The sequence below is a fragment of the Miscanthus floridulus genome, chromosome 13 (assembly GCF_019320115.1).
Source record: "Miscanthus floridulus cultivar M001 chromosome 13, ASM1932011v1, whole genome shotgun sequence".
NCBI lineage: Eukaryota > Viridiplantae > Streptophyta > Magnoliopsida > Poales > Poaceae > Miscanthus > Miscanthus floridulus.
In genome coordinates this window covers 32490031-32501761 of record NC_089592.1, presented here as the reverse complement: position 1 = coordinate 32501761, position 11731 = coordinate 32490031, and the positions used below count along the sequence as shown (strand labels likewise).

General features: G+C 44.5%; 1 protein-coding gene across 1 annotated transcript; it reads left to right on the top strand.

Moving 5' to 3' along the window:
* Positions 1-1084: 1084 nt before the first annotated feature.
* LOC136500656 (xyloglucan endotransglycosylase/hydrolase protein 8-like) lies at positions 1085-2433 on the top strand. The gene is made up of 2 exons (XM_066496061.1): positions 1085-1464; positions 1590-2433. The coding sequence occupies exons 1-2, from the start codon at positions 1192-1194 to the stop codon at positions 2151-2153; spliced, it is 837 nt and encodes a 278-aa protein (XP_066352158.1). The 5' UTR covers positions 1085-1191; the 3' UTR covers positions 2154-2433.
* Positions 2434-11731: the final 9298 nt, after the last annotated feature.

Sequence of the window (11731 nt, the reverse complement as noted above, 5' to 3'; positions counted from 1 at the left end):
TGGTTAACCAACGAACGCGCAACTAACGCAATAATTTGGCAGAGATTAGCGACCATCATCATCACTCTCCTCAGTGGCGGTCACACTTGGCTAGCTGATTCTGATGCTACGCTCTTTTTCGCTTTGCTAATCCGCACCCGGTTCCAGTTCAATGCGGCGTGTGTTTCCACCGTGAGATTGGTATATATCGTTACGAGTTCTCCTCTTCTCCGTAGCCTGAATAGAGTCAATAGAATATGGGCAAGGGACGACCGGAGACGCTTCTTCGGTTCTTTTGGACAAAATTAAAGAACGTCCACCGACACAGCAAAACAACCATACCACCTTTTTTTTATGTGGTAATGGAACTAGCTATATATGTTTCCCAATTCGATCGAGCAGCTCTCTCTGTCTCCCGCTCTCTCAAAATGTATATAGTTATTTATATATTTATTATTAGGTTTTATTTAATAAAAGGACTGGGGAGACAAATGATAAACTAGAGTACTAGACCGCCGATCGTATGTGAGCGATAAATACTCTGTGCGATGATCATAGGCATCATCATATTCCTCACACCTAATTTGTACAGGCCCCACAATATATAATCTAAGTCTTTCTTAGGACACCGCACCAAACTCCGAATACACGTAGGAACGCTAGCTAGATATCATTGCAGACCTTCTGTGCATGTGCTGGCCCAACGATCCCAACGGCCTAACCTTAGGCCTTGTTTAGTTCGCGAAATTTGGATTTTGGGTCTACTGTAGCACCTTCGTTTTTATTTGGCAAATAGTGTCCAAACATTGACTAATTAGGCTTAAAACGTTCGTCTCGTAATTTCCCACCAAACTGTGCAATTAGTTTTTTTTTTCGTCTACATTTAATGCTCCATGCATGGGCCGCAAACATTCGATGTGACAAGTACTGTAGCAACTTTTTGGAAATTGGGTAGCAACTAAACAAGGGCTTAGCCGCGCGCCCACCCGACAAGCAAAAGAAATGTGCCCCACACGCCAAGTCGCCACGTCGTCGTCTGCTCTATCCCAGCAGCATCACCACGCTCCCGGGCGGCCACCGCCAGTATAAAGCCGCACCACCTCTCCGTGCTTCGCCGCACAGCAGCTCACGGCGACCACCCAATTCCACGGATCGATATTCGATCAAGCCCACCATTTCCAGGAAGACGCTCTAGCGCTGCTGCAGGACACCATGGCGCTGCGGTCTCTGTCCCTGCTCGCGTCGTCGCTCGCTCTCATGATGGCGGCCGTCGCGTCGGCGGACTCGTGGCTCTACGAGAAATTCAACACGGACGGCACCGTCCGCACCAACTACGACGCGTCCGGCCAGCAGGTGGCGATGCTCAACCTCGACCGCAGCTCCGGCGCCGGCTTCAACTCCAAGGAGGAGTACCTCTACGGCGAGTTCACCATCCAGATGAAGCTCATCCCCGGCAACTCCGCCGGCACCGTCTCCTGCTTCTACGTACGTCGTCGACTCGTCGTTGATAGCCTCGATCATTCTTGACCTGAATCATATCTATCACTGACAGATGTTCCCGTACTAACTGTGTACACATGCATGGATTCTGATCTACTGCATGCATGCAGCTTTCTTCCGGCGACGGCGACGGGCACGACGAGATCGACATGGAGTTCATGGGCAACTCGAGCGGCCAGCCCGTGGTGCTCAACACCAACGTGTGGGCCAACGGCGACGGCAAGAAGGAGCACCAGTTCGACCTGTGGTTCGACCCGGCCGCCGACTACCACACCTACACCATCATCTGGAACCCGACCAACATCATGTTCAAGGTGGACGGCAACGTGATCCGCTGCTTCAAGCGCTACGCCGACCTCCCCTACCCGAGCTCCAAGCCCATGACGCTGCACGCCACGCTGTGGGACGGCAGCTACTGGGCCACCGAGAAGGGCAAGGTCCCCATCGACTGGTCCGGCGCGCCCTTCGTCGTCTCCTACCGGGGATACTCCGCCGACGCCTGCGTCAGCGGTGGCGCCTGCGCCGCCGGCAGCGACGCGTGGATGAACAAGCAGCCCGACAGCGCCGAGTGGGGCACCGTCAAGAGGGCCGAGAGCAACTACATGCGCTACAACTACTGCGACGACGGCTGGAGGTTCCCGCAGGGGCTCCCGGCGGAGTGCAGCCGCAGCTGATTCTTGATTCGCTGGCCGCCGTCCTCCTCCATTATTGCAAGTTACTATTGATTTATTTTTGCTGGATATATATATCTATGATTCTTGTTCGGTTTTAGTGAATTTGTGATTAAAAAAAAAAAAGCAGCGCCGCAGCAACGCGAGGGCGAGAAGAGTATATTACTGTAGTTTTGCTTGTAAAGAAAAGAAGGTTTATTTCTACTTTTGGATAAAGGGATACTTGTGTGACGTGCATAAACATGATAATAAAAACCTAAATTTGCGTCAGTTCAAAATACAGAGGTCTGTATTTGCAGATTCATGTGACCTGTGTTACACTAACATATATAACATATCTATTCATATATCTTGCAAAACAAGGATGTGGTTCTTATTCCTGAAGCATTTTAATTGTTTGTGGCAAATGCAGCTGTACGTAAGTTAAGCTCTTACGGGACGAGATCACCAAATCTAACCTGTTTGTTTGAGCAAAATGGAAGGCACACCCCCAAATCTTTTAGCGTAAAAAGTGTGCAATGGATGCTGTACGTACGAGCAGTGTATACTTCCATATATTCTTGCGTTCAATCAGTTCAGATACTGAGATACTCCATTTAAATCTGCATGTTTGAAAAGACACAACAATTAGGGGATGTTTGATTTCTCCTGAACTTTAGTCGCTGTCCTATTGAATGTTTGGACACATACATGGAGTATTAAATATAGACTAATTACAAAACTAATTACACAATTTGCGACTAATTTGCGAGACGAATCTTTTAAACCTAATTAGTCCATGATTTGATAATGTAGTGCTACAGTAACCATGTGCTAATGATGGATTAATGAGGCTTAATAAATTCGTCTCGTAGAGTACCGACGAATTCGATAATTTATTTTTTTATTAGTATTTAAACACCCCATACGTCATCCTCACGTGACACTATATTTTAGTCACCGGATCCGAAGACCCTAACATGCTTGCTGTATTAAGCGCGTACTACTCTGCAAAGTGCAAACTCCAATCACTGGGCGTGCATACTTTTGTGCACCACAGATCATAGTACTTTTGTGCTGTCCATCAATAGTAGCAGTTGGTGATACGACTGATTGGTGGCGTCATTGTATGGATGAGAGGTAGAGGTAGAGGTAGCAGTGGTGGTTGCAGTGCATGACATCGTCGTCAGTCTGTTATTCCACTGAAATCCTGGCACTTGGTTGGTGAGAAGGGAACTATTGGCACTTTTGCCAAAGTCTGCCGCCCACTTCTACATTTTGGGCGCGGGATCTTCATGGCTTTTATTTTGCATTATATCAATTCTTGACAGAAATGTCCGTCTTCAGCTACGCGCTCGCCTTGACACACCGACTATGTGCACGACGTGGCAACCAGCAAGTGCGCTAAGCTGTACGGGTCCTGGCGGCCCAAGTGTACCAAAGAAGACACCAGTATGCAGTATGGAAGTAGAGTATGCCGACAATGCCGTGTCTCCTCGTGACGCGGAAACCCGTCTCTAAACAAGGCCCTGGTGTTTTTCCCGTCGGTTTTAGTTTCTCCTGTCGGCTTTAACTAAACATTCACAAACTTCAACAAAACCTCATGGGTTGCTAAAAAAACGACATGATTAACTAGGTCAAAATAGTCTTGCTGGTTCTAGAAAAACCTACAGGAAACTAAAAAGCGTCCTGATGGCCAGTCAAAGCCGACAGGATTCCTCACCATCGTGGGTTCATGCGAAAAAATTAGGGCTGCGCCGTGTGGGTTCACCTTACTATTCACCATGGGTCCCAAATTTAGGGCGTAAAACACACCAAACCCTATCCCCATCCACCTACCCATTCTATCGTCTTTCTCCCGTCACCGCCGCCCAGGGTCCCTCCTGTGCCCTCCCTTGGTGCCCTGCCGTCCGCGCCATCCCAATCTTTATTTCAACGTTGAATCCCTTAATCCAAAAAGTACGCACGCTGTCGCCCCCTCGGCAGCCGTTGCGCGCGCGGTCGCCAGCAAGCTATGCTTTCATCATGCATGTCTACATGTGCGCATATACATGTCCACACACATACCGTTGGATGCGCGTGCGAGAGTCAAGAAAGCGCACAAGCATGCAACACGTATAAATGGAACCATATTCCTGGATTTCAATCATCAAAGGAGCCATCATTCTTCTTAGCGCGTTTACAAGAGGAAAAGCAACGATTTCTGGACCTTATTTATTTAGATTACACCCTGACTATCGCATTAGAAGTCATAGTTTTTCTACACATTGTTTGGTTGTGACCGTAACTTGGCCGCATGGATATTCTACTGTTAATTTCTTAACAGTGAAGGACCGAGAAAGGCGACTAAATGGTGGTGAATGGGAGCCAATTCAAAATTTCTCTCAAAATGGCCATTGTCCCGAGATCACCGTCCAAATGCACATAACACTGCAAACATGATGCCCTCAAGTCAACTGGTGGCTGAATGTTCACTAGGAACACAACAGGACACCACAACACACAAAGAACCAGTGCAACATTGAAAACTGGTTTCTGTTGGGAATTTATAGTAGTCTATGGGCCGGCTTATGATAAGCAGAAACCAAGCTTTCTAGAAGAGTTAGAAGTTGTTATGAATAGCTGGCAAGGTCCTCTTCTTATTGGAGGAGTCTTCAACATGATTCGGTTTTCTAGTGACAAAAGCAATGGAGTAATTAATCATAGGTGGTCTAATAGTTTCAATGAATGGGTAGATAAGTGGGCTTTGATAGAGTTAAATGCTAGTAATAAGAGATTCACTTGGACTAATAATCGGACTCCTCCTATTCTTGCTAAGATAGATAGAATTTTTGTTTCAACTGCTTGGGAGTCTGCCTTTCCTTTAGTTACTGTTAAAGCCTTAGAAAGGCTGCCTAGTGATCATAATCCTCTAGTTTTAAACTCTAGAGATAATGCTCTTTTTGGGAAAAATAGATTTAGGTTTGAAAAATGGTGGCTAGAAAAAGATTCCTTCAGAAGTATGGTAAAAAAAGCTTGGAACTCACCTTGTAGTAGTGAGAAAAGTAATGATAAATGGCAGTTTAAGGTGAGGACTCTGAGAAGGATGGTTAGAGGGTGGGCAGCAAATGAGGTTGCTGTCCTTAACAAAACTAAAGCCAGCCTGAGGATAAGTTTAGTAGTTTGGAAAGGCTTGCTGAAAGTAGGGAACTTACTGTAGAGGAAACAAAAGAGATTAGGAAGGAACTAGAACACATTTTGGCTTTAGAAGAAATTAAAGCGAGACAAAGATCTAGAGACAGAAACTTGTTAGAAGGGACAGGAATTCTGCCTATTTCCAGGCTGTAGCCAACCAGAGAAGTAGAAAAAAGAAGGTAGATTGTCTAGAAGGGCCTTCAGGCCTGGTTTATGATCAGAAAGGAATGATGAAGATAGTGGTGGATTTCTATAAGAATTTGTGTGCTAAAGAATCTGAAGCTAGTGTTAAGCTGGAGCCCTCCTTTTGGGATGATCATGATAAAGTAGCTGAAGAGGAAAATAGGATCCTAGTGGCTCCCTTCTCTGAATATGAAATTAAGGATGCCATCTTTAGTTGTTATCCTGAAGGAGCTCCTGGGCCAGATGGCCTACCTTTTTTATTCTATCAGAAATTTTAGGATTTGATTAAGAGGGATTTAGTAGACATGTTTAATGACTTTCATAAAGGAAAGTTAGATCTTTATAGATTGAATTGTGCCTTAATTACCTTAATCCCCAAAGTAGGGGATGCAACTAACAAGAAGCAATTTAGACCTATTAGTCTTCTCCATTGTAGTTTCAAGATCTTTTCAAAGATTCTAACACTTAGATAGAGTTCTGTAGTTCAGAGGATTGTAGCCCCAACCCAATCTGCCTTTATCAAAGGTAGGTATATTCTAGAGAGTGTAGTTGTGGCTCATGAGATTGTGCATAGTGTTAACAAATCTGGGGAGAAAGGGTTTGTGATTAAGCTAGACTATGAGAAGGCTTATGATAGAGTAAGTTGGTCTTTTCTATTTGAGTTGTTAGAATCTAGAAATTTTCATCCATAACTGATTAAGTGGATTAAACAGATAGTGATGGGGGGGTCTATAGGCATTATGCTTAATGGGGACGATAGTGCTTACTTCAAAACTGGAAAGGGTTGATTGTAAGTGCATCAAGCCCTTTAGTGGGTTTTTGCGAATTGAATGACAACACCATTAAAGGTCTAATAAGTTTGCTAAGTGTTGAACAAGAAATTGAGTTTATTGATACACCTGTGAATTATTAAATGAGAAGTGTATATAGGTTCAACAGCAAGGAAAACTTGATGATATTCCACATAATGTTCAAATCAAGGCTAAAGTTGAGTATTGTTGTATTGGAAGATCTGGGAAACAATCTAGTTCAAGCAAAAGACAACAATGCAAATAGAATCAATGAAATGGCTTCTATGTTGTGGGATATCATAGCATCATGTGAAAGCAAGCATATTTGGCAAATGGTAAATAAGACATGAGTTGATGATTTTGGATTGGTCTCAATAATGGCTTGCTTTGCATGAACAAGAAGAGTTTGATAGTGGAATTAGCTTTGATCGAGGATTGAAGAACGAGTCAAGAATGCATAAGTGAACAAATACTAAGCAAAGGTTATATGACAAAGGACACAACTCATATTGGATATAAGTCAGTCTCTTTGTTGGTTTGCTTGTATGGATAAAGATTTGGAAAATCACTTTGCATTAAATTGATCAAGCTAGAAGTATGAAGATAAATATTGAAATATTCAAGCAAGGATCATAATATTGAAGAAATGGTTTTTCAATGGATGCTTGATATGATGTGACTTGAGTATGGCTCGATAAGGTGAAGATAGCAAGGAAAGGGCTTCGAGGGACTAAGCGAAGGTGAAGGGCAAGCAATGGCTTGAGGCCCGAGGTACCATGGCTAAGGTGAAGAAGTGTTGCATTGAGTCGAGGAACTAATCGAGCTATGAGGAGTCATATTGTGTTGAGGATCAAATCATTAGAAGAAGTGGCTTAAAGCCATGAGGTGAACTCATATGTATGAAAAATGGTTCAAGTCACAAGCTCAAGGTATGTTTGCCCAAAGAGAGTAGACAAAGTTGATTGCAACCCCTTATGAAGTGATATTGAGAAGAAATGGCATATGAAGACATTGAAAACTCAAGTGGTTAAAATGGTTATATTCTCTTGATCTTAAGCATAGGTATGCCATACTATCAAGGGGGTGCAATACGAATCATAGACAAGTCTCAAGTGCTCAAACAACCACAAGCATCCTCTGATTCATAGCCAAGATAGTCTCCACTTCGCTATTACCCTTACTGGCTTGCGTGGTGCTACACTGCCGTATTTGAAGAGAGGCACAAGGAAGTTAGTGCCCAAGCTAACTTCCCCAGATGTCTTGAGATGTATTAAATGGGCTCAACCGACCCCAAGGTGCAGGCTCCATCTCGCCCGACCCCTTGGTCGCGGGCTCCGGCTAGCCCGACCCCATGGTCACGGGATCCGGCTTGCCTGACCCCTTGGTCACGGGCTCTGGCTTGCCCGACCCCAAGGTCATGGGATCTGTCTAGCCTGACCCCTTGGTGCAGGCTCCGTCTCGCCCGAACCCAAGATCATGGGATCCGTCTCGCGCGACCCCTTGGTCGCGGGCTCCATCTCGCCTGACCCCAAGGTCACAGGATCCGGCTCGCCCGACCCCTTGGTCGCAGGCTCTGGCTCGCCTGACCCCAAGGTCGTGGGATCCATCTAGCCTGACCCCTTGGTGCAGGATCCATCTCGCCCAACCCCAAGGTCGCAGGATCCATCTCGCTCGACCCCTTGGTCGTGGGCTCCATCTCGCCCGACCCCAAGGTCGTGGGATCCGGCTCGCCCGATCCCTTGGTTGTGGGCTTCATCTCGCCCAACCTTAAGGCTGCGGGCTTCGTCTCGCCTAACCCCTTGTGTGCGGTGACCATTGAGGGCTGGGAGTACATACACATTTCCCTTTCCTCCCCAACGGCTAGTTTTTGAACTGCAACGGCTAGTTTATTTATGGTGGGTATAAATACCCATCCCACGCCTCCTAGTAACGCATGGATGCTCAAATCAACCCCAACCATTCCCAAGCCATTTGTGAGCTCTCACTAACCTCTCTCTTTGTGGGAGTGAGTGATTAGTGATTGATTAAGTGTTAGAGAGAAATTAAGAGCAAGACAATCCTTGAGCACTTGTTGGGCTATGTCAAGCATTCATTGCACATTTGTTACTCTTGGAGGTGAAGCCTCCTAGATGGCTAGGCATCGCCCGGTGAGCTCCTGTTCTTGTGGTGAGCCGCAGGAAAGTTTGTATTACCCTCATTGATTTAGTGGAAACCCCTCATCTCAAGAGTTCACTCTCTTGACTTGAGAACGAGGATAAGGGTTGCAAAGCCTAAGCCTTAGTTGCTTCCTCAACAATGTGGACATAGGCAAGCCTTGGTGGTGAGCTGAACAATGGGATAAATCTTGTGCCTTGTCTCCTTTATGTTTTGAATTGCATTATCCATGTTCCACTCGATCTACTTGGTTGTGCATGTTTATGAGTGTAGGTACTTAGTGGACTTGCCACTAGATATCTCCATGTTTGAGTTCTAGGCAAAGCTGCCGTTGAAGCTCTCTACGCAGGTGCGGTAGTGTCGCAATCTAAGTGAGGCAGTGCTATGCGACGGAGCAGTAGTGCCACGCACTCTACTAATCCGTTGCAAGTTTTATTTTGTTGTTAATTTTCAGTATACCTATTCACCCCCCCTCTAGGCGACATCAAGGTCCTTTCAATTGGTATCGGAGCAAGGCTCTCAATCTAGGGCTTAACCGCCTTGAGAGACGATGTCAACAAGTGTGGATGTATCTCTAGAACTTCTACTTTTAGATGACTCAAATTATGCATCTTGGTCCGCTAGTGTGCTTGATGTTTTTAGGGCCATGGATCCTCATATCGAGCGGGTTGTAGATGTAAGCATTTCACCTCCTAGTGATGATTTGGCCATCTTATCTAAAGAGGAAGTAAAATGCTTACAACATAATGCTCAAGCTACTAATGTCTTATTTAGTGCTTTGCGTGAAGATGTTTTTGATACCATCATATTTGGAGATGATGAACCACTTGATGATGCTCATATCATTTGGACCACACTCAAAAAAAAAAATATGACAAGTCCAAATATGATGAGAAGACACTCACATTGGAGGAATCACTTGAGGAGTGCTCAACTTCACTGACAAATAAAGTGCCTCAAGTGATTCTCCCAAAAGTCCTAAGTGATCATGCCACATCCACTTCCTCGCCAACATATGACCTAACAAAATGCAATGAAATAGTTGGTGAGAACAATGTTTTTACATGTGGTACTTCTACTTCCTCTTGTTCTTGTGAGACTAACATTTTGAAGCAAGAAGAAGATTGTGATCGGTGGAGGCCAAATGATGAATCCACCTCACCAAGAAGATCAACTCTCTATGCCACTCCTCATGTGGGTCTCATGGCAAAGAAAGAGAAGAATGTGGCAAGTGAGAGTGAGAGTGAAAGTGAGAGTGAGAGTGAAGATGAAAGTGGTGATGATGAGTTCAATCAACACTTGGCATGTCTAAGCAAGAAAGACAAGTTGATGGTGCTCAAACTCATAGAGAAAATTCAAGAGCAAGAAGAAACACTTCACGACCAAGAAGAGTTTCTCATCAACAAAATCAAATGCTTGGAGAAGTTGACCAACAAGCATGAAAAGCTTAAGTGCTCTCATGCTAGTTTGGTCGAAAGGTATGAGAACTTGTAAATTGAGCAAACTCGTATTATTTACTCTCTATCTTGTGTTGACAAATTAGAAGATGAGAATTATGTGCTCAAGGACAAGGTGGACAGGCTCACTAGCAAGAATGAGATCTTACAAGAAAATCATGATGAGCTTCTGTGCTCTCATGAGAAGCTTATGGATTCTCATCTCATGCTAGAAATTGCTCATGAGGTTGTGGTAACAACGGTAAAATCATACCAACCTCACACTCACAAATGCACATGTATACAAGTTCCATATATTTTATCATGTGCTAACAATTGTTGCTCCCAAGCACGCCAACCTTCTATTGAGCATGCAATTGTAGAAATTTGTGATGATTCCATTGCAAAAGAAAATGAAGAGCTCAAGGAAGAAGTTGAGAGGTTAAAAAGGGACTTGATTCGATTAAAGGGAAAGTGCAATGCTTAAACCTCTCAAGATAGCCATGAAGACATGGTGAAGAAGCTTGAGAAGGGATCAACCGAAGCATGCATCAAGCCCCATCAAGAAGGACACAAGTCCAACAGTGCCAAAGTCAAGGGGAAATTTGAAGAAGTGCAATCTATCCAAAATGCAGCAGTTCAGCTTAAGGCTGCAGAGGTTCTAGGATGCGACAGTGCCGCATCCCAGTGTGGTAGTGCCACACTTGGATAGAACAACAAAGCCCCCAAGGTCACCAAGGTGCAACTTCAACCAAAGAAGACTCTCATCACTTGCTTCAGGTGCAAGAAGGAGAGTCACCATGTAAGAGATTGCTCGTTGAAGAAAGAAGAAAAGGGCATTAGCAAGATCCAAGAGAAGAAGAAGATGGCTCATGTCAAGTGCTCCAACATGGGACACAATGCCTCTATGTGTTCCAACATGGTTGATGACCAAGTCACACATCCAAAGAAAAAGACAAGAAGAAACAAGAGGAAGTGTTATGGTTGCAATGAGAAGGGACATGAAATTGACTCATGTTCTAACAAGAAAATGAAAGCTTTGTGTCATCAAGAAAGAGGCTCATTAGCAAGGTAGCAAACAAGAAGCAAGATAAAAAGATGTCTTACAAGATCAAGCGCCGCATTTGCTACACTTGCCGAGGAAAGGGACATCTAAGTATGGATTGTCCCATGGGTAACACTCCTAAGCTCAACTCATCAATTGATTCAAATTTGCTTAGGAGGCCCAAAAATGTCACTTGTGCTAGGAAGGTGATTTGTTCACCATGTGCTAGCACAAAGGCCATTTGGGTGCCTAAGTCTCTTGTGACTAACTTTGATGGACCCAACATTGTTTGAGTGCCAAGTTGTGCTTGATGAGTGTTGTAGGTACTTGAAGGTGGTATGAAGCTTTGGGGTGCTTGAGCAAGTTAATTGAAAATATCATCTCAAGCTATCAATCTTATTCATATTGTCTATTTTCTCAAGATTGACCCAAGGACAACTCGATGGATATATTTCTAAACTTCATACTCACCTCGAGCAATATCTTGTTCATGGTGTAGGAAATAAGGAACCACCTTGCAAGGCAATCAAGCTAATTGCTATTGGTGATATTAGACCACAAGAAATCAGGGCCACTATAGAGGAGGATCCTCAAGTTGCTGCTGCACCTATTTTCGCTGACATACCTGATGCTACACTACAGCAAACACCTGCTGCAACTCCTGCATGTGGCAGTGCCGCACTTGAGGGCAGTAGTGCTGCACCTACATAGTCAGCAGCAGCTGATTCAATAGTCTAGTTCGAGGACAAAACCTACAACCCATATTTGAGCAAGAAGAGGAAACTCAAATGGAAGGTGAACTCAAGACCAATGTCTAGT